Raw genomic sequence first — 23,346 nt, 5'->3', positions numbered from 1 at the left:
CATTAGATATGCTACAATAAAGCTTTGGTGCATTTTCTTTTCTTCCTTAAATTACTTCTTCACTGTCCCATGGTTCCCCGTCACCAATGGCACTGCAGTATTATTGCAGTTCCCCTGAAACTTGCACTAGAGCTATGTCTCCAGGCCATAGGATGCCATTTTCAATTGAAGCTTCTTCTTGAAAATATAAATTAAGAAAATTTCATTATCTCCTGCCAGGGGCCATTATTCACCACAGTTCTAAGGAAGATTAAAAATGCAAAATCTACCGCCTTGAACAAATACTCCAGCATTCAACAGAAAAGCTCAGTATATCATGACAGAAACTAAAAAATTAAAGTTTGCTTAAATTTGAAATTATACAATTATTAATTAAAGAATTAGTGCAATCTTTTATTGAGTCTGCATGTTTGATGAAGATTGCTTCATCAATTTAAATATTTTAGCGGCTATTTATTAAACTTCAATTACAAAATACTAGCAATGGTAAGACTTTTTTTTCCTCCCTGAGTTACTACTTTCTGTCTCAGTTAAAAGTACTAACTTTTTGGAGGTAAATCAATGTTTTCAAGGTGCCAAGGTATCATGTAATGATACTCTTTTTCATAGTGCCAAGTATAAACAAAACATACACAGGAGTTCCTGGAAGAGCTTAAACCACATCCTTAGGTGAACTGTATACGCTAAACAACAGAATATCTACAGATGAATTACTGCAATATGAATTTTTACTTAGTAATTGAGGCTCAAGGAATTACATTCATTCTTCAGTCTCAATTACTAAGTAAAAATAAATTATACATTAATAAGTAAATTATATTCTGTTTAGGTACACAAGTTTAAAAAATTTAGCAACTACTAGAAAGTGGGAGTTTAAGAGAAAAGAATAAAAGAAAAAGGAAGCTGCCAATTTATAAATTCTTATTGGAGGTGATTATATGCCTAGCATGTAAGAATCTGGTGTTTTTGAAAACATTAAATAATGATTAATGATTATCTGGCTATTTCTGCTCATAAATAAACATAGTTAATAGAAAATAAACGCCAGACATACAATTTTGCTTCAATCAGCAATACCTGATTCTCACAGAATTCTGTCAATTTGGATATAGCTTTGTATTATGAATGCCAATAATAAACTCTTATGAAATAGATTACCTATTTAAAAGGAAGGGGGGATAAGTACTCTTTAACTACCAATCACTTCTCTGTATACACTAGCAAATTCCAAATGACCTAGTACTCTAGCCACTGTCTTTTTTAGTCCAAATTTAGAACAAAATTTTATACACACAGCACATAACTTTAGAACATAAATTGGTAGGCGCCAATGCAAATAGATTTGCTCAGGCAAAATAATCAAGTATATGGAGAGGGAATACAAAGAAATATGCTTCAAGATACAAGGTTACAATCACCCTCACAGATACAAGAGACAAACGGAGTTGAATGTTAAATCAAACCTTTTCAAAAAGTTTTTTTATTTTATAATGAAATGCCATTTTATCGTCTAAATTCTATTCTATACAGCTAGGGAAAGTGGGTCTTGCTTTCTTTAAATATTTATTAATGATGATTTGTGAGCTTAACTAATTGCTAGGTAAACATAACATTAGGAAGCTAAATGGTGTGTAATTAATGTGGCAAAAAAGAGGAGTTCTGTAACAATGTTCCCATTTGTCACACAGCTTTTGCTCATTATTTAATAATTTGTGTAGACTAGATTTCTAACCATCATATAGAATTTAATTCTATAGATATGTTAGGATATTATACAATTTGCATTATAGAATATTGTGTTATTTAAAGTATTTTGAAATCATTCTGTAATAAAGTTAGTTTCAGAATCTCTAGCATAGTGTGAATACTGGTATACTCAGAGATACATAATTTGGGAAAAATAAACAATATAATTTTTATTACATTCAATTTCCTACTTTTTACAGTTTTAAATATAATCCTGATTTTTAAAATTGTACCTGTGATTAAATCCTTGAAATTGCATTTATAAAAATTATTTTAAAATTATATTTATTACTAAAATGATAATCATAAGCAAAAATGCAAAATGTTTTTCTGTATTTTCAATGTGTAAACATAAATCTATTTGACTGAAAAAGAGTACAGGGTATAAGAGAAACAGAAAGTCCTCACTCCCCAAGTAAAAATCAAGTAACCGGTGGCAAGTCAACAAAAGCTTGACAGTAAAATCCTATGGAAAATCAACTCTAGGAGGTTGTCATGCTTTTTTTCAGTTGATGAAAGCAGAATAACATCTTCCCATAGTCTTTGCGTTTCAGTAAAATATTATTCCACAATTTATAAACACAAAGCATGCATACTTTAATATTTAGTTCATTTACAACTTAGAAACTCCAAAAATGTCCTTAAAAATATCACATTAATTACTAAAATAAGCATTTTGAAATGGCAATGCTGATTTTCTAAAAACAACTTTCGATGTTTTGGAAACCTTTGAAATTCCTTGCAGTTTTTACAGGACCTTGGGGTCAGTTTAATGCAAATTAGGCTTGACTCACTCAGAGCCTTATTAATCCAGTACAAAATCTCTTGTTTGCAGAAATGCACATTCAACATAAATGTGCTTGCTTTTATTAGCAAGATAAGAAGTATTTATTTACAAAGCATGCCACTGAGACTGTTTCATTCACAGGGTCGTCAGGTCTAACTACTTAATGAAAGAAATAAAAAAAATTAAGTGGGAATAAAAACCATAAAATTTTGTAATACTTAAAAAAATAATGCTTTTGTGTCTAAATTTTCAAAGCCTTCACTTTTAATAATTCAAAAAATATTACAACCTGTATCAATTAAGAGCAATTATTTATAAAAATGTTAACCTACTGCAGTTTGCACTTGCAGAAACTATCACATTTTTTTTTAACAAGGGAAATGGGAAATCGCTATGGGATGCCCTAGTTAGATTAAATTAGCAAGAAACTTGTTACCAGACTATATAAAAGACACAGCGTAATAAGACATGACCTTGCAGAGCCTTGGAGCCAATCTGTGATGTTTTTCCTTCCTATAACCCTTGCTAATTATCTGCAAAGTTACAGACCCTTTTGTCGTGGGTTATTTTTCTTCAAATTGTGAGGGGATTTTGGTTTCTAAATATTTAATTAGTCTTGTTATGATATGAGAATTGTTGTACATGCCAAGCATTTCGATTTTCATACTCTATTCCTTCTAATTATCCTCAGATTTAGATTGGTCATCCCAAATCCTTTCCGTTTGTAATTATTTACTTCTTAAAGATCATTCAGTGAAGAAATATTTTCACCCTTATGGCTCTTCTTTTCCACAAATGGCTTTTCTGGTCCGTTAATTACCCGCTCAGAGGATTAGAGTTTGAAATAATGCAAAAGAACCTGCAACTAAAAGGAGTTTTAGAGGGCAGAATTGAGTAAACTAGATTTGTGTTGTTGCTATTTTAAATTCACCTTAAAGATTACTCCCTTGGTTTGGATATCATTTTGAAAAGAAGAAAATTATGTCATAAAGATTTTTATTCTGACTCCTGAGATGTTTGATGAGATGTCATTTAGTCAGTATTACAAATCTCTGAATACAAAACAAACGATTTTCTATTCTAATTGATAACTAATACAATTTCCACTTTTACAGACCTCATTTTGATTACAGTATGCCCAACATATGCTGACAGAACTTCCTATACAAATCAAACTGAAAGTATAGAAATAAAATCCTAAGACTTTTGAACTGTGGCTTTAAAATACACATCTTTGTCAAAGTATTTAACTGACTCAGAAATACTTCCCATTTTTTATTAAAATGACTCTATGTTCTGTAAGTGCTTTTTTTTTTTAATTTTTAATCAAGAGGTGAGAAAGCACTGTTATTCATTACACAAAACAAATTCTGGATCTTTCCCAACTTTCATGTTCACATACAGTATTTCTTCAATAAGCTTAATTTTCAGCCGAATAAACACTACTAATTATTACTTTAATTTTAAAGTAATTTCTCTTCCTCTTGCAACTTCTAAAATATCTTGGCAGTAAAATATTTGACATAATTTATAAACAAACTCATAGGATCTTGTGTAGAAGGGAGTGAAAAAGAATGAGCAAACAATATCTGAATATATGAATTGAATTAATAAGTTAATGTTGGAGGGCAAGGGAAATATATAGTTCATGTTTCTCCAAAGGTTCAACAAAGTGAAAAGTCTTATTCTAAAAACAAAGTGCTACGTAATTATTTAGAAAGTCATGAATCTTTTTCTGTTAACTACCGAATTTCAAATTTGATCTGTTTCCTTATGTCCTTCTTTCCCACACAGAAGGAATTTACCTTACCATCTACTTATTGACAGTCTACCCTCATGGTCAAATTACATCCCAACTCCCCTCTGGAATTTTCATACAAGTATTCTGTTCTAATAGAGGATCCTTCTCCCTTAATTTAAAAATGTTATTAGCAAGTATGTGCTTAATAACAAATATGAGCATAAGTTATATATCATCATCAAATACAGTAGTACCAAATCAGTATCAGATTCTGGCAATACAATCTCTTTGCCATGAAAAATTTTACTTAAAAAATGAACAAAAAAATCCTGCTTAATTGAATGGATTTGAAATAGAAGTTGAGACAGGTCTGGAATTATAGTAGTGAAATTCGGCTCCAAACCACTGAAAAATCCTTTTGCTCTCTCCTCCCATATACCTCACTCACCCCTCAATCTGAGGGTTTTCTCCAAGAAATCCAGTTTAAAAATCACTGATCTAATATAATTCTTCATTAATACAGGTTCGATATACTAAGGCCCAGAGAATCTGATTGACTTACTAACACCACAGGCTAGAGGAATTACTGTAACTGAAAGATCTCTCTCCTAAGCATCTGTCTACTATATTATCTACTCCATAAGCATGGCTTAGTACTTGTCCCTACAAAAATCATCCTAACAAAGGCAATATTTCTACGCAGACTTTGAGAATCTTGGTATCTATGTAATTTTAAACAGCCAGCACACTAACAAATCCTCTGAACTGAGTTCTCACATAGATGACTATGCACACTTCTTGAACTATCTCTTCCTTAATAAGAAGATCCATTTGAAGGACCGTTAAGTCCCTGAGGTAGAAAATTATCAGAGCTTAGGATACTATGCCTCTAGTCTGAGGAACTGCTCTTTTCCAACTCCCAGTGGTGCCCTCAACGCAATCCTAATAACAGGATCTCCCTGTTATGTACTTGAGGGAGGCAAACACATAAGCAGGATTCATCAGCCACACAGGTGGTACACAGAAAGCCAATACAAACGATGCTGGACAAACAGGATTATATTCCCTGACTACCCAAACCTGAAGTAGTCTTTTCCTAGAGCAGCAGCTCTGTATAATTAATTTGGAAATGAATCACATTCTGCTTTATGGCATCTCTTCTATATTTTGCATTTTAGTTGCTACTAAACTCACTAATTATTTTCCATGTCTAGAATTACACAGTAAACTTACGACCTTGTTTATATTATTTCCCAAACACTCCAAGAATGGTGGGTACTATTGTATCAGGCATCATACAGTGATTTTAGTTGTGTCTAGGACTGTAGTTTCACCTTTCTGCTGTGTCAGGCTTCTTTTCAATCTATCTCAATGCCTAGTCTTGTTTACGGCAAGAAGTACTCAATTTAAATACCTTCTAAGTTGGAAATCTCAATCTTCTGTATTTTACTGAAGGTTTTTTAATCAAAGGAACAACTCAAAACGTCTTGAGATATATACTAGTTGTCATTTCTTTAATAAAAACTACAGAAATTTTGTGTATGTGTTTACCAAACTATTCTATAAGATGAAATTAAAATAATAATAATAATAATGACCAAAAGTTAGAGACACAGACTCTTGGGATACTCTGAGCAGCAGAGCAAGCAGCGAAGGCCAAAAACAATCCTTAGCACTTGTCACCTGAACATAAATAATCAAATTCAGCAGATTTTTTTATAAAGAGATGGCTACTTGTGGTTCATATACTCTCAGATTAACGGAGTCTCACCTGACTGATAAATATATGACAAATTTCACTGGCTTACTTCTGATAAATCTCAACTAATCTTTAATCATGACAAAATATTCATAATCTAATCCTTTTATCAAATTGACTACCACTGCAGGAGTCTCATGTGTTTGCACAATTAAAAACCCCATGTTAGCCGTATATAATAAGGCATTACATTTGATGCAAATCCTTTTCTATTGAAATAAGTGCCAAGCTTGACAGCAGGAAGTAGCTGATAAGAAAGCAACAAGGCATTGCTGATGGCATTCTTGATAACTGAACACCAACTCATAAGCATTCAGTCTACAGCCTATTTCCCAATGAGTTCTTTCTAAAAAGCACAAATCAAGGGAAGTGTCCTTTTGCTGCATCGCAGTCACAAAAAGAAATTATCTTTAAAAAGACAGACAGATACATGGACAGATCAACTGATCACAGGTAGGAAGAAGTAGGAAAGGAAGAAAGGGAGGGAGGGGAAATATAATTTTATATTTTATTTATTATAGAGAAGGGGTCTCACTATTTTGGTCCAGCTGGTCTCAAACCCCTGGCCTCAAGCATTCCTCCCGCCTCCACCTCCCAAAGTTCTGGGACTATGGGCATGAGCCACTGAGTCCAGCCAGATAACTTTTTATTCATCTGTGATGCTGATTTTAGAAAAAGTGGTAGAAGATATTATGTGCCGTTATATCCTCAAGTGTAGAAATACCTGTAATTTTGGAAACAGTAATACCATAAATATGCCATATTTGAATAATATCTATACAGATAAAAATTAACAAGGGAATATGAAACTGTACATTACTATTCTCTGCTATAAAAAGATTGAACTCCTTACTGTTTCGGAGTTAATATTAAGGACTCAAATCCTAGTGCTATTTTCCATGCTGACATTACAGAGTTAAAAATAATTTTTTAAATATGGTATTCTGTAGGACTATTTTCATAATTTTTGAGATCTATATAAACACAATCTTTGAAAGATCCTTTCCTCCTTAGCTTAAGTGAAAGAAGGGAATTCACTCACAACGCCCAAAAGGAAGAAGAAAGCCGGCGAAGATGCCGCATGTTACAGAGTGTGAAAGAAGGGGGACAGAAGCTGAATAGCTCCCTGAACAGACCTTCTCAGTATCCCCTCAGCATACAGTATTTTTCCCCTCTCAGGCCGCAACTTACCACTTTCCCTTCTCCATCAGGTTTTGAAAGTTTGTTACACTATAAGGGAGATTTGGTATCACAGTTATTTCTGTACATTATTTCCTCTTCTTCACCAGACTACAGAGCCTTTGAGGGGTTAGTCACTGTTTTAAGAATCTCTGAATCATATGCACTGGGTAACACTCTACATTATTTTAAAATGTATTAACTCCATAAACATCAGCCTGTACTCTAACAAATATATTAATATATTCTTATCAGTTGTTACTAAATACTGTTAGAGTGTTTGGCACATTTGCTTGTATGTCTCAGAACCCAGTAATGATTCGGCAGTAAATCAATCAATGAAAGACAAGATATCATTTTCAGAAGCCATGCATGGTTCCATAACCATATGATACAAACTGAATTAAAATGTATCTGATTTATAGTTTACATAAACAGTTTGTAGAAGTTTTTAAAAGTGACAGTGAAAGCAAAAAGCCTCTATTCCCATATTATACTCCTAGCCTGAATTAACTTCATATCAGTAACTTGTCTGAAAGGCTCAGTTCATCAAAATCTATAAAATATTAGACTTGAGTGCTTTAACTATCACTAACACCATGTGTAGGCTTGGGAGTGGAGGGCCGTGTGCTGTGAAGCAGCAAATGTTGTGCTCTTCTGAAAGCTAACATGCACTCTTATGCCACAGATATAAACAGAGTAAGCACATTAAATAATGAATGACTAGGAAAACAGCTTTATCTCTGCAGTTTAAAGACGCACTATATGCATTATCATATTGTACACAATAAAATCTATTAAGCAATTTTAAGATTTTTTACATGTTTTGCAGAAGTTACAACTAAACATATTAATGGACTGAGGGGACATGTTTTATAGTTACAGTCTTAGAATTTTTTTTATTTGCAAAAAGTATTATACTACTTAAAGTAGTACACTCATATACAACATTACATATTCTATATAAGGAATCATGGTCAACTTCTTAAGCATATTTGATATGACATTATTAAAAAAAAAAAGAAACACTAGAAGAACTTGCCGCTGCTCTTATCTTTGACCCTTAAACTTTTCCATTTCAGCAACCTCATTAATGTCAAACTGCCATTAGAACGTCTGCCCACTTCTAAACCTCTACAGCCAAGGCAAGGCAAAATCTTTTGGGTTCAATCAGAAGCACTTTCTTTTTGTATTCAGTTAAAAAGCTTAATAGAGTCACAAAGGTCAAAATATGACTTTTATTAAAGAAAAAGGATGACAAGACAAAGATAAACTTTTTGAGTGAAAAAAGCCATTCTTAGACCTGAATTGGGCTTTTTTTGGTTGTTTTTTTCCTTTAAAACCTTTAGTTTTTATACTTAATTACTAGATTCCAATAATGCATATAGCCAATATTTTTACATTTAATGTTAGTACTTTTCTTTGGTTGGATAACAAGGGAAGTATGATTTGAGGCAGGATCTCTAAGACGCTTACTGGGAGTGCTCTTAGGATTACCAGTGAAGCCATGACAGATGCAGGGTTGGGGAGAGTGAGAAGGTGAGCTCCAGTGCAGTCGAAACAAAAGCCCAGCAAATTCCTCAGGGAGGGAGCTCTGGAGTTGGGAGAGACCTTCAGAGATGTCCCTGAAATGAAGCAAAAGATGAGGAGGCCAATCCTTTGTACTCTGGCATTCACTGGGATTCACTGGGGGCTGCCTCTGGGGAGAAGAGTTTAAGATCCCTTCAGCCTGTGACAGTTCCTGCGGAGGGACTCAGCTGTGAGCCCAGCAGCAGGCAACTCTCTTGACAGCTGGAAGAAAGAGTGCCTGATCCTGAAAGGCAAATGTGGGAGGCACTTCACAACACCCACTATAACACTAATGTTAAAGAGTTTTATGAGCTGTTTTCAAAGACAGTTCTTTTAATACTACTTCTCATTTTCATGGTTTTTATTCTATTTTATCTTCTTGTACACACTGACATGTCAATCCTGTTTACTAAGCGATATTCAATGGGTTTCCTATAGAGCAATGAACCTTAACAGGCAGCTGTTAATTGGCCCACATAGGAAACCGCATTACTATTAATTCCACAGCTACAGCATAAAATAAAACCATTGCTTCTCAAACTCTAGAGCAATTAGACCTCTCGGCTATTTGGCTAACTCTGCTTCATGATACCCAATGCAGTTAATTATATTTTTTGATGTTAATAGTCTCTGTCAGTCTCAAGCATAACTTCTCTTTGATGAATATTTAAATTATATTTGAATAAAAAATAATCTTGGTTACATTTTATATTCAGTAATCATCACAGCTTAATAAAGGTCTACTCATCAAGGGATGAAATAAATGGCAAGATATATATAAGTGCCTTGAATTAACTTATTAGATAATATATTTGTTATGACCATATCTCTCTATCTAACATACCTGTTTTTGTACATTTTCAAAGGTATAGTCTCATTCACACATTTCACAATTAGATTTCAAAAGTTACTTACATTCTTTCAAGTTATATATATAGAATTCTATTAATGATAAGAACATTTTAGGATGTCGTAAGATAATCAAATGTATGAAAAAATTTACCAAATTATAAAATATCATTAAAAAATCAGCATACATTCTCCTCCTGTGTCATTTTTTGTAAGTTCCAAGAGTAATACTTAAAAAAAAAAAAGCTTTCATTTACTAAAAGATTTTTTTTATTATAGATCTAGCAGAAACACCATTACTAAAACAAAGTAACTGAAATAATAGTTTTCTCCACATAAAGTCTGTAATGGGAGTTGAGGGTGAGGGAAACTTCCAAAAATAAGGAGGAGAAGTAGGGGGAGGAGAGTATAAAAGCAAAATATATTAGGGAAATTTATTTAAAATACATTTATTCCTCCATTTAGTTTTGTCCATATTATAATTGGAGGGCTTTAAGCCAAGTATTTAATATAAACTGTGAAAATGGGTTATTCTAGCTCAAGTCTTTTACTAAATAATGTTTTAGCTTATAAACTTAATTAATGCCCCTTAAAAAATGAATTTAATTTTTAATCTTTCAGTCTCTCTTCTCCCAAATCCTAAATCTCTGAAATACAAAGAAGATATCTAAAGATACAATGAAATGTCCTAAAATGTACACATCAACGAATGAATGTCCAGAGGAATGCTATACCAATTTCTTGAAACTATCACCTGATAAATAAAAAAGGTAGGCATGCATTCAAGTTTTGTAGGGTCTATAGCTTGTAAAATTTAAGAGTCTTTCTATAAAAAACAAAATAGAAAAATTACATATAGAAAATTAGATAACAAAGTGAATGGCTATTTAGAAAAAAAGAATCACAAGAAATAAATTTGTAAAAGCCAACAAGAACCGCAACCAACAAAATCCAGAAAGCTAAAATAACATTTTAATTAACTGCCTGACATTCCTTTCTAATACTTCAGTTTTTTTTAGTGACACAGTCTATGACTGTCTCTTCATGTAAAAATTTCATATTTACTTTCTATAATGTTGCTTTTCCCATGAACAGCTGATCCAAATTTGTTTTTTACTACCGATAGTTGTGATGCATAAAACATGCACCCACACTGCCACAAGAGCTCGTGCTTGCTACACTGCTCCAGCCTGTGCCTTACAAACACTGGCATTCTGACAAATTCTATTTGATATTATACTCATCAGGAGGGGGAAAGTATGGTACATTTGTAATTTTAAGTACTACCCTTGTCACGTGTTCTGTGTACTCTACATACTCCACCAAGAATATCTGGAGAAAACTTCTCTTTGGATTAGGTATCTATGAAAACCAAATGCCCCTTAATGTTATATATATGCAATGAATGAAACGATTTTTCCCTAGACTTAGCTTCTGGCTCCGTACACTATAAACATTATTTCTCTTCTACTACCCACATATCTCAGGTGTCATAAGACATATTTAAATTGCAATATGACATCTGGCTTTGTACATTTATGTCACGATCAGGAAGGAAGTATAATGAGTTACAGAAGTATTTCTAGAGGCCATTTCTTCACCAGAACAGTTAGCAGTAACAAAACTGTACACAAGTGTCTACAAACCATGTAAAAACAACTCCACTAAACCTAGACTGAATTTAACACCAACTGAACTTCCACCTACCTGGATCTCTAAATGCGCTTGGCTATTCCTAAGCCACCATAATTGAGGGGAAGTCTAACAGAAAAGTCAGAAAATGAAATCAAAGCCTTTAAAGATTGTGTTTAAATATTGTATTTCTGCAAAGTTTTACTATATATATTTGATCCCGTGAACATGTTCAAATGCCTTAGAAGAAACCTGTGCAAGTGAAGGGTTGTGATGTGTTAGGAATCATTACCTTCATGGGTTTACCATGAATCTATCTTTAGAGACAGAGTAAGATTTCCACAAATTACAGGTGAATTCATTAACAATAATAGATTTGCAATCTGAAAAAAAAAACAGAAAGACCACTGGAATCGTCTCAAGCCAACTTAAACAGAGCAACTCTCATTTCAGATACTTTCTTAAAGCCACGAGTAATATAGATAGATGAGTTATAAAACCATGCCTTTCTTGGTCTTCATATATGACATGTTAACAAATTTTGAGAGAACTGTGACGTGTTAGTTTCAAAATATATTTGATTTATTTACACAAAAGTTAAATGTGTTAAAGACTACAAAATCATTTACTTCTATTTTTTTCATGAGATTTTTCCTTGTAACATCCAAAAGAGATGTATTACCTCTAAAACTAACAGTGGAGTAACAAACAGCACTAAAAAAATCTAACTACATTGTTATAATATAAAGAAAACATATAGCAGAGAAAAAAGAATGGGTCTTTAATATATGCAAGGCACAAAAATATGTATTAGTAAAATGCCATCAGAAACCTAATTACTCACAATTATTCTCCTCAGACAATGTACAAAGTAGATACTGGTGTTTTGTGTTGTTGTTGCTGCTGCTGTTACTATCATAGTTTTGGTATGCAATTTGAGTGTAGAATATATGGAAAATTAATATGGCCATAATAAATGACAGTTTAAGATCTTTAAATAATTTAATATCAAATTTTCTCGCCAGGAGTGATTGCTCATGCTTGTAATTCCAGCACTTAAGGAGGTAGAAGCAAGAGGATAGCTTGAGCTCAGGAGTTCAAGATCTCCCTGAGCAATATAGTGAGACCCTGTTCCCCACAAAAAGAAAAAAAAAGACCTGTATGTACATATGTTTTTTTTTCTCTTTCTCTTCATTCAATAAAATTAGTCAATACAGTATACTGACCCATCACTGCTGTTGTGATCCTAATCTAGTACGAAAACAAAATATGGATTTCGGGTAAACCAATGAGGAAGATGTTTTCTCTATTAAATAGAGATAGGCATTTTATTTACTTAGAAATCTCCTTAAAATGTACAAGAATAATTAGAATGGAAAAGTCTCAATTTTACCCCAAATTATGTTTGCTATTATTTATTATTAAAAGTATTAATAAACAGCATATTTCAGTGACATTATTCCAAAGCTTTAATAAACTTTATTATTTTCCTAATAAAAATGCCAATGGGAAATTTTACAGCATACTAAAAACAATTCCAAATTCTTAAGTGACATTATACTTTACAACTTGTTCTTTTTTTAACTGGTAGAAAACATGCATTATATTACATTTCAGTAGCATTTGTCTATGAATTTTGGTGTTAAAAAAAAGAAAAAAGAAAAAAAGAAAATGCCAAATTCCAAGCAAAAAGAGTGACTTTGCCTTGATGTGAAACTTTAAAATAAAATTTCATTTCCATTCTTTACAACTGTAACTGAACATGTATTCTTATCTGTTCAAAGCATAACTTTTTAAAAATGATGCTTGTAAGCAAAATTTTTATACTATCAGTATGACATCAACAAGCAGATCCATACTGAAATCATACTTAGGAACAATGAAGTCCTTGAATAGGTATCTGAAAATAGTCTTATGAAAGCAGATCTCATGGTCGTTCATTTAGATAAATGTGTATTAGTAAAATGCCACCACGAACCTAATTACCCACAATAATGTTCCTTAGACAGTAAGTAAATTTAACACTTGATTGTTTAGTACATTTTAGAGGTATCAAACACAGTTCTGTCAATTAACTTGTTTAAATGTCACACTTTGCAAATAGAAACCAATGTTTCAGTGTACAGGAAGAAATGTTGTAGGTGAGTGGAAAAAACTACAAGGTATATGATGATATAGACACCACAGAAATACCATTGTCATCCCATCCATAATACTCACCTTTCAAATGACAAAGGCGGAATACATAATAATCCCTAAGGATATGAAAAGCACTATAAAAAGATCATTATGATCATATTGAAATGTAGAGGTCAAATATGTTTGTGTTCACTTCTACTGATTTTGATCTTATTTCTTCATCTCTCCGCTTTGATTTCAAAACTAAAGATAACTTCTAAAAATAAAAAACTAAAGCAAAATCACCAAAGTTGAAATGAGATATGGCTTTGCTTTCAAAAACTAATTTCCCTTACCCTTATCCAGTCTATGTCTGTTAAAAAATAAAATAAAATTCAAACTTTCAAAGTATCTTTCAAGCTTCTGAATTTCACTGAATAATCCTTAGGGAATACTTAAGACCAATAATGTAACCTCCTTATGGAAAAATTACTCTGGTGTCCTCAACCAATCAATGGACATAATATAAAGGGTAAAAATACCCTAAATTAATGGGAAGTACCAGTGAAAATGAGCCAATTCACATCTGTATCTGCAGTTTTCAACATCTAGTAGAAATGTTTACTAATTTTCATTTTAAAAGGAGATACAGAGCCAGGCCTGGTGGCTCACACCTGTAATCCTAGCATTTGGGAGGCTGAGGCAGGCGGATCTCTTGGGTCCAGGAGTTTGAGATGAGCCAGGGCAACATGGCGGAAACCCTGTCTGTACAAAAATTTTTCAAAAATTAGCTGGGTGTGGTGGCGTGCACCTGTAGTAACAGCTACGTGGCAGACGAAGGTGGGAGGATCACTTGAGCCTGGGAAGCTGGGGTTGCATTGAGCAGAGCCTGCACTCCAGCTGTAAGACCCAGTCAAAAAAAAAAAAAAAAAAAAAGGGAGAAACCAAGGATCCTATAGGACAGAATTTTTGATGTGACATTATTTCTCTCTTTTCTACATTTGATAAGCAGGGTCATAAAAGATATTTAGATAATTTATCTTCTAAAACATTTCATAATTTATTAGTCTTTCTTGCACACTAAATGTGAATGTTTAATATGGTTCATGTTTATTACTAGCAATAGTCTCCCCTTCCTATGAGTGCTTTGCTTTAAATGTCCATCAGTAAGTGACATCCAAAGTATGTATCCAATTAGGTATACCAGTAAGAGCTTCAATGGTTATTTATTACTGTACTAAAGTTCAAGAATCTATATTAGTAGATTGGCCACAGAGATGTGCTTGTAGTACCAGTTAGATGTCTTGAAACAACTAGGCCAAGAGTGAGAGAATTAGTAGAAATCCATCAACCAACAGAAAATAACCTAAGTAGACCGCATAGACATGATGGGTTAGGAGCAGCTGAGTTACTTCATTGCCGCCGTATGTATTTCACCCTAATGGACAAGTGGTGGATAAACCTGACATGTCAAGTAGATAAAAACACTTGGGATAAATAACATAAGGGTAAGAATGCAGTTTCTGAGACACAGCAGGTTTAAATCCTATGAGAATGCATATGCTAAGCAAGAGTAACCCTGACTAGTAAGCATTCATAATAATTCAGGAATAAAATATACCAACCCCAAAATATTATGAAACACCATAAAAGACATACTGCACTAATTTTTCGCTTGGAAAATGCCATTAATGAGGAAGAAATATGAATATTTTAGAAAGATGAGTTTACAGTTTATTGTTACCTATAGAAGAAGTCAGAAAACAAATATTAATTAAATAAAAGTATCTTTCATATAGCTGTGACTTGGATATAAATCTTCTTTATGAAGAATGAATGATCAATGTAAAAAGCTGAGAGAATTGTGTCAAGGAGGGTATACACAAGCTGAAATCTATAATCATGAAGTATCCCAGAGTAAACTGGTATAACTGTGACTGCATTTTAATGAATTTTCTTGATTAAATTCTGAAAGGCTTCCAATATTCACCACTTCCCATAGTAAAGGGGAGTGTGTGTGTGTGCATTAAGTATCTCCTTTGTTTAAATATTTTATATAAAATTAGTATCTATTAGTATATTTGAAAATAACAGATATGTTAAAAGTGTAGATAGCAAAATTGAACTTCAAAGTTATTTATGAATACATTTTCATGCCAGTAAGGTATTAAACGAATGAGGTTCTAGGTACAGGCGATTTGAGGTTTCAGCCCCTGTGGAAAATAATCCAACCTTTTTCTAAAGACTTGCAAAGTAAAAAGAATATCAAATTGCCACTCCTTCTCAAGGAGATTTTTTTTAAAGTGAGGAGAATATACATGTAGCTATGTGAACAAAGTGTACCAACTATAATGACAGTCAATTCCCCAAGTGTAATTAAAGGGAATTAGAATATGATGAGCCTCAAGCTCCTCTGTAGCTCTAACAATCTGGTATTCAATAAATCCCTTAAAATAGAAGCCACAGCCTATAAACTCTCCCATTCCCTAAAGAAAGTCCCTATTTATATGCCTTTCCTGGTGGCAAGAATGGGAGGTGTCATGGTAGAGGATAAGATCATTCTGTTTATTCCAGACTAAGGCATACATGGTCCTTTCCATGTAGTCTTACTTCTAACTGAATGTGGAAGTATGCACTAAATTTTCCAGTCTCACTCTGCATCCACTGTAATGTAAAGAACCACAGAACAAAGTAACACACATACATGTGCAACAACACATTCCTTCAAACCCTCTGGCACACAAGAAGTTGTCACCACTCCATATGCTCTCGAGTTTAGAAAGTAAAATAAAGTATAATTATTATACTTAGAGATAATAGGTTAGGATACTGGTAAATTTAGAAAAGGGAAATTCAAGAACAGAAAAGTTATTGAATGGGGTATAGAAAGGGAATAGATTATTCTGGTGCCTACATTTAGAGCTTACTTCCATTATCCCAACCTTTCAGAAAACACTGAGCTTTGAAATCAGTTTTGTTGCTTATACAGCTTAAGTTAATTAAACTACACCTAAAGTTCTAAAGCTAGATTGTTTTTCCCTTTCTCATAGAATACAAATCCTAGAAGTTTATCCCTACTTTGTAAATTCAGGTCTTATATTTATTAACCATCTGGTCCCATGTGACCAGAGTACTACCTAATTCCTGCTGGTCTATGCAAGGCAAGGCTAATTGCTATTTCTTGATTTCTATCTTGAAACTCTCCTGTCTTGAGAATCTTAACATGTTCTTTTATTTGAGTTGTCAAAATAGAATAAAAATCTTCAACATCATCAAGAAAATTAATGTATCTCTTTTGTAATTTGCTACTGGCTTCTAAGACATTAATTCTCCCATGTGTGTTCATTTTTTTGATGGCAATTTTACCTCTGCTCCTCAAATGCAGGTGTTGTCTAGCAGGTTTTGCGTGCTCAAATTACATAATCTCTGTGGGTGATATCATTTATTCACCTGCAACTATTCAACTTTATGTTGACACTTGTTTCTCCTTTACATTCTTTGTTGACTACTCTTTAAGTGCCAAACCTGTATAAACAATGGCTTGCTGCACTATTTATTTATATGCCACCCAGTTCTAAAATAAACTTCAAGGAATTTAAATGGATAGTATAACAACTAAAAATAGATTGAATTTTACTTAATAAGAAATATAGGCCGGGTGTGGTGGCTCACGCCTGTAATACCAACACTTTGGGAGGCTGAGGTGGGCAGATCACTTGAGGCCAAGAGTTCAAGACCAGCCTGGACAATATGGTGAAACGCCATCTCTACTGAAAATACAAAACTTAGCCGGGCATGGTGGTGCACACCTATAATCCTAGCTACTTGGGAGGCTGAGGATGGGGAACTGCTTGAACCCAGGAGGCGGAGGCTCCAGTGAGCAGAGATCTTGCCACTGCACTCCAGCCTGGGTGAAGGAATGAGACTCTGTCTCAAAAAAAAAAAAAAAAAGAAAAGAAAAGAAACATAATGCAAGTATGCTATGAGGTTCTAGTCAGGTGCTACCTTTAACTGTGCTTAAGAAAAATTTTTTTGGTTAAAAGCTTTGAAGGAGCCAGGCTAGTTTCATAAACCTAGGCTATAACCTTACTTTCCTTGGGCAATTTCAATCCATCCCCCTGATAAAAAAAAATGGAGGCAGGGGGCCTATTTTATACAAAATACACTTTACTACAATAGGGACTAACTGAAGCACATATTTTCTCCATCTTCTTCACATGGTACGTATTACGTTTCGTACTTCTTTGTATTTATACAAAGGTACACTCACATGTCTACAAATTGCTTTGTACAAGACCTAACTATGCATGTGAAACTCACATTTAATACTGAAAAATAAACCAGTAAATATTTACATAATTACTTTCAGATCTCTAGACCAAAGTGCTAAAAACTTGGTCATGTTATAAAGCATCATCCGAAGCAGCAAAACCACCTTGATAACAGTGAGCAGGTTTTTAGAGTAAAAAAACAGTTATAATTTGGGAAGAGGATCTTCAGGTATAATCTAGCATATCATTTTAAGACACCTACTAGTTTGTACCCAAGTCCTGGAAAGAGACAATACTGTTAGCAAAATTCTAATGTATTTGTTAATCAAATACTTCAAAGTAATAGTAGGATTTGTTTTTTGGTTTGTTAATGAATTCAAAGTGTTATAACTTTTATATATTTTTAAGTTGCTCCCCCAACAATTACCTTTAATGAGTACTAAATGGTGACTGTTCCATAAAATATTAAAACAAATATCATTTTAAGAAAGCATTTCATTTCTCACTTTTTAGGATGAGCCACTCAGAATACTTAAGACGGTACACTATAATCAGTTACTACTAGAGCCTTTAGTTTCACACTTTTAAATGAACAGGAAATAGAAAATGGAGAGTGAATACAATACTTTTACCATGTCCACAGCCTAAATTACAAGTGTATTTATTTACTTGATTCTCAACTGCTGAAGAGATAACAGTGGAAGAAAGGGAGTGAAAAACAAAAGGAGAGGAGCAAAACACAATGAAAACAGATTTTAATGGTACTGAAATTTCTATGCCCATCTCTATCATTACATGTAAAAAAGGGGGGCTTTCAAATTTAATGCAAAAATTCTAATGTTTTAATGTGAGATTTTCAAAGACAAACTTTCTACATTAAAGAAATAAACATGTCTCCCTTAACTACATGACTGAATATCACATTTTTTGAGGAATATAAAGCGGAAAATCTGCTAAACTATTAGGGTTTTGGGATTTTTTTATTTTTTTTATAAAAAGAACAAGTTCTTCTATATAAGCAATAATTATTGATACTATCTTACATATAGGAAAATTCTAATTAAGATGCTCGGAGTACCACAATTAAAACAAACAAAAAAAAGATGCCAAGAGTTAGGTATTTTGTATCTAATACAGAAAAATGATATCCATTCTCAGCAGTTTTCTGTATTATATTTACATGTGGGAAGGCAAGAGTCCAGTTAAGAGGTATCATCTATATAGCTTTAAAGTTTATAACATATTCTCAAACACATCATTTTTAAAACACAAAATTAACCAATGATGTATTATCTACTTTCTATAATTAATAAACTGGGGCTCAGTGGAGAAAGAAAACTGTTCAAATTCAATAAAGTAGAAATTATCAGAGTTTACATTTCAACTCAGGAATTGAGGCAGTCTATCATATTAGGACATATGTATACTTTATATTCATCTCTACCTTACTCAATGGTACTATTTTCTCTTTGTTTTTTCTTTGAGGCAGAGTCTCACTCCATTGCCCAGGTTGGAGTTCAGTGGTATGATCCTGGCTCACTGCAACCTCTGCCTCCCGGGCAGAAGAGATTCTTCTGCCGCAGCCTCCCAAGTAGCTGGGATTACAGGTACCTGCCACCACACCCAGCTAATCTTTATATTTTTAGTACAGACAGGGTTTCACCATGTTGGCCAGGCTGGTCTTGAACTCCTGAACTCAGGTGATCCACCTACCTCGGCCTACCAAAGTGCTGGGATTACAGGCATGAACCACTGCATCTGGCAATTGTACTATTTTCAAAGTGGCTAAACATCAATTTATAACCATCTTTAACACTTAATATAAACTACAGTGCCTCGAACCATTCAAACAATGATGTCAAATTTTATACTGTCTTGAATTTGAATGTGGGGAAAATTTTCCTTAAATCTAAATTTTAAAGAAAAGACAGCTGGTCTCTTCCTTATTTTTAAAAACATCTTGGGTAACATACAAGAGTAAAAAAACAAAAAACAAAAAACAAGAAACAAAACAACAACAAGCATTGGTTTGAACTAGGAAGAATACAACCAAATCAGAATACGTTTACCTTAACTATCTGTATACTATTTGAAGATGGCAGAAATTCCCACTTAATATTCAAAAACATACTTTCCACCTTGGCTTAACACATCTGTCATATTGATAGCCTTCTCTATGACTTCTCTAACTTACTGAGTAAAGCTAAATCTGCTAGGAAGAAAAGCCAGAAAGTGTTTAATCTGTTAAAAGGGTACTTTATCTATAATTCATTGAAGGGTACAAGGAATTCCATACTTAGCTGTATGCTTTCTTAAGTTGAACTTGTTATTTAATTCTGTTTGCTTGTTTGTATGTTTTAAGTCTTAACTAACTATATAAACAATACCTCTTAACTGGAAGGAATGAGAAAACAAGCCAAAAACTGGAGAAAATATTTGACTAAGAGATATATGACGAAGGACTGCTATCTAAAAATATACAAAGAACTCTTAAAACTAAACACTAAAAAAAAAAAAAAACCCTCAATTTTAAAAATGGGTTAAGAATAAATAGATACAAAAAGATATACAAGGCCAGGCATGGTGACTTACGCCTGTAATCTCAGAACTTTGAGAGGGTGAGGCAGGTGGATTTCCCAAGGTCAGGAGTTTGAGACCAGCCTGGCCAACATGGTGAAACCCTGTCTCTACTAAAAATACGAAAAATTAGCCAGGCTTGGTGGCGTGCACCTGTAATCCCAGCTACTCAGGAGGTTGAGGCATGAGAATTGCTTGAACCCGGGAGGCAGAGATTGCAGTGAGCAGAGACCACACCGCTGCACTCCAGCCTGGGCAACAGAGCGAGACTCTGTCTCAAAAAAAATATAAAAATAAAAAAAAAGATACACAGATGATAATAAGAATACAATAAGTATATAAAAAATGTTGAACATTTTATGTCATTAGGGAATTACAAATTACAACATCAATGAGACAGCAATACCCACTGAATAGAATGGATTTCAAATATTGGCAACACCAAATGCTGGCAAGAGTATAGAGAAAAAAGAACTTCTATTCATTGCTGGTAGAAATGGAAAGTGGTATAGCCACTTTGAGCTAAACATACTCATAACCTACAATCCAGCAATTGTACTATATTTGTCCAAATAAACTGAAAACTTATATTCACAGAAGAAACTGCACACTGATGTTTACAGTAGCTCTATCCATAATTGACAAAACCTAAAAACTACCTATATGTCTTTCTGTAGGTGCATGGATCAACTGTGTCTATCCAGACAATGAATATTATTCCATTCTAAACAGAAATGAACTATCAAGCCAACAAAAGATATGGAGGAAATGTAAACGCATATTACTAAGTGGAATAAGTCAATCTGGAAAATATCTGTGGCTACCAGGAGTTAGGAGGATAAGAGGGATGAACAGGCCAAGGACAGTGAAACCAGTTATGCATCATTAACAAAGGGATACTTTCTGAGATATGCATTGTCAAAGCTTCTTTTATCATTACATGAACAGCAATGAGTGTATTTAAACAAACTTAGACAGTATAGCCTACTACACACTTAGACTATAAGGTATAGTCTATTGCTCCTAGGCTACAACCTGAATAGTATATTACGGTCCTGAATTCCATAGGCAATTATAAACCAATGTTAAGTGTTTGTACATCTAAACACATTTAAAATAGAAAAGATAATACATCACATTATGACTTTATGATGGCTAAGAGGTCACTAGGCAACAGTTCAGATCCATTAGCATCCATGGAACCACCATGGTACACGCGGTTCATCACTGACCAAAAAGTCATTAAGTGGCACATGACGGTATTCTGTATGATACTACAATGGTGAATACATTTGTCAAAACTCATAAAATGTACAATGCCAAAAGCCAGTCCTACTGTAAACTATGGACTTTGGGTGATAATTATGTGTCAATGTAGGTTCATGAACTGTTAACAAATGTACTGCTGTGGGGCAAAGTATCTGCAGTGAGAGACGCTGTGTGTGTGTGGATATGGATCATATGAGAAATCTCTGTACTTTCTACTTGATTTTACTAAGAACCTAAAACTGCTCTAAAAAACAAAGTTTATTAATTTAGAAAAAAAAAAAGGTACGGAGCAACTACTGCCAAAGACCCAGTCACTTAAACATTCGTGATGTTACAAAAAGTATTTCAGATTTTTGAAGCCTTAAAAACTAAGATTACATTTCAAATATTATTCTTGTTTTTTATTTTATGTTTATATAACACAAAGAAAAATGTATTACATATTCTGATACATCGAGCTATATTAGAATGATTTACATATTTGAATGTTGATGAAAATATAAAGTGTAGAAATCAACATTAGTAGGTAAAAACCCAACTCAGTTTAATAAATAGGCCCAGATGTGGCCTATATCCATTTGCTTTGGAATAACTGTAATAATTTTTCTAATTTAGATACAACAGCTCAAATGGGACATTAACACATGAATATTTACCTTTGAGTCATAATTTTGAAGGCATCGGGGAGGTAGCAGTCTGTATTCTCCATCTGAAATGGGTCAGCATCACAAATCTTGTCATCCGTCCGACCATAGTTAGCGCTTTCAATCATGATGACATCACTGCCCGGGCATCGCAGATCTATAGAATAACCTTCACAGGATAATTCTCGTCTCACCAGCCCAAATGGTAAAGCTGCTCTGCTGAAACCTTAAAAAAAAGAAAGAAAGAAAATTAAACTGTAACTCATTTATAAGATAAATTATTTTGGTAAAGCATTTTCAAGTAACATGATTCATGTCCATCATCAGTCATAAACTCAGGCATTTATTAAATAATTTTTGGTTCTCTACAATATGTCAGAAAATTATTTTTATTCATCTTTATTTGGACTCTTCATCTTTACGAAATACCCTAACAAATTACTTTCTGTATAATCAGAAACTAAATGGCTTTTTTAGTAAATCCAAATAATGACAAATTTAATCATGGATTTTTATAAACGGTGACAAGTTTTACAAACAGAAAATATAAGCACTAATCAAGAAAGAATTTTCATTTGTGCAATGGAATGAAAGCTCTGCTACACCCACTGGCCTTACTTTCTTATTTAATGTATACACATTAATTGCTATTGCATTATCTTAAAAAATACCTTCATCTTAGCAGTTTTTTCCCCACAATAACTAAGATACTTATGACAGTAAGATACTTATGGCACAATAACTTATTTCCATTTAAATACCCTTTATTTAAAACTGACACTGAAAGGAATCAGCAGATGGACATTCAAAGGAGCCAGCACTGCTCCCATCCAACTCAACAAATGCAAAGTCAACAAATGAAAAGTACAAAATTCTCTACGATCAGTTATGTCAACTACAAAATTGACATGAAACATTTAAGACATTACTTTTCTTACCTGTACAATTCTAAAACAAAATAATGTCCATAAAAATGCTTAAAGTACATAAATATGAATTTATGTACGGTACATCAGGTAGAGAGTAGAGATAAACACTGTTCATAAGTGCTCTAAAAAAGATTACTGAATGAAATAACTAGCATTTTAAGTTTAAATCAGTTTCCAAAGTAGTAACAGAGCACAGAACAAAGCGCAAAAGCAAGGAAAGCCAAGAACAGCCAAGAACTATGTGTGACAAGGACATCCTTGCTGTACTGGTGGGCT

General features: G+C 33.4%; 1 protein-coding gene across 4 annotated transcripts in view; it reads right to left on the bottom strand.

Moving 5' to 3' along the window:
• Positions 1 to 23,346, bottom strand: part of ADGRL2 (adhesion G protein-coupled receptor L2) — a 203,411-nt gene that overhangs the window by 73,091 nt on the left and 106,974 nt on the right. For all 4 annotated transcript variants that reach the window (XM_011977776.1, XM_011977774.1, XM_011977777.1 and 1 more), the window contains one exon: positions 22,154 to 22,367. In XM_011977776.1, the coding sequence (XP_011833166.1) occupies positions 22,154 to 22,367 (214 nt within the window). The remainder of the gene's footprint in view (positions 1 to 22,153; positions 22,368 to 23,346) is intronic.

Source organism: Mandrillus leucophaeus, unplaced genomic scaffold (assembly GCF_000951045.1).
Source record: "Mandrillus leucophaeus isolate KB7577 unplaced genomic scaffold, Mleu.le_1.0 Scaffold184, whole genome shotgun sequence".
NCBI classification, from domain to species: Eukaryota; Metazoa; Chordata; class Mammalia; order Primates; family Cercopithecidae; genus Mandrillus; species Mandrillus leucophaeus.
This window is presented reverse-complemented; position numbering and strand designations above follow the sequence as displayed.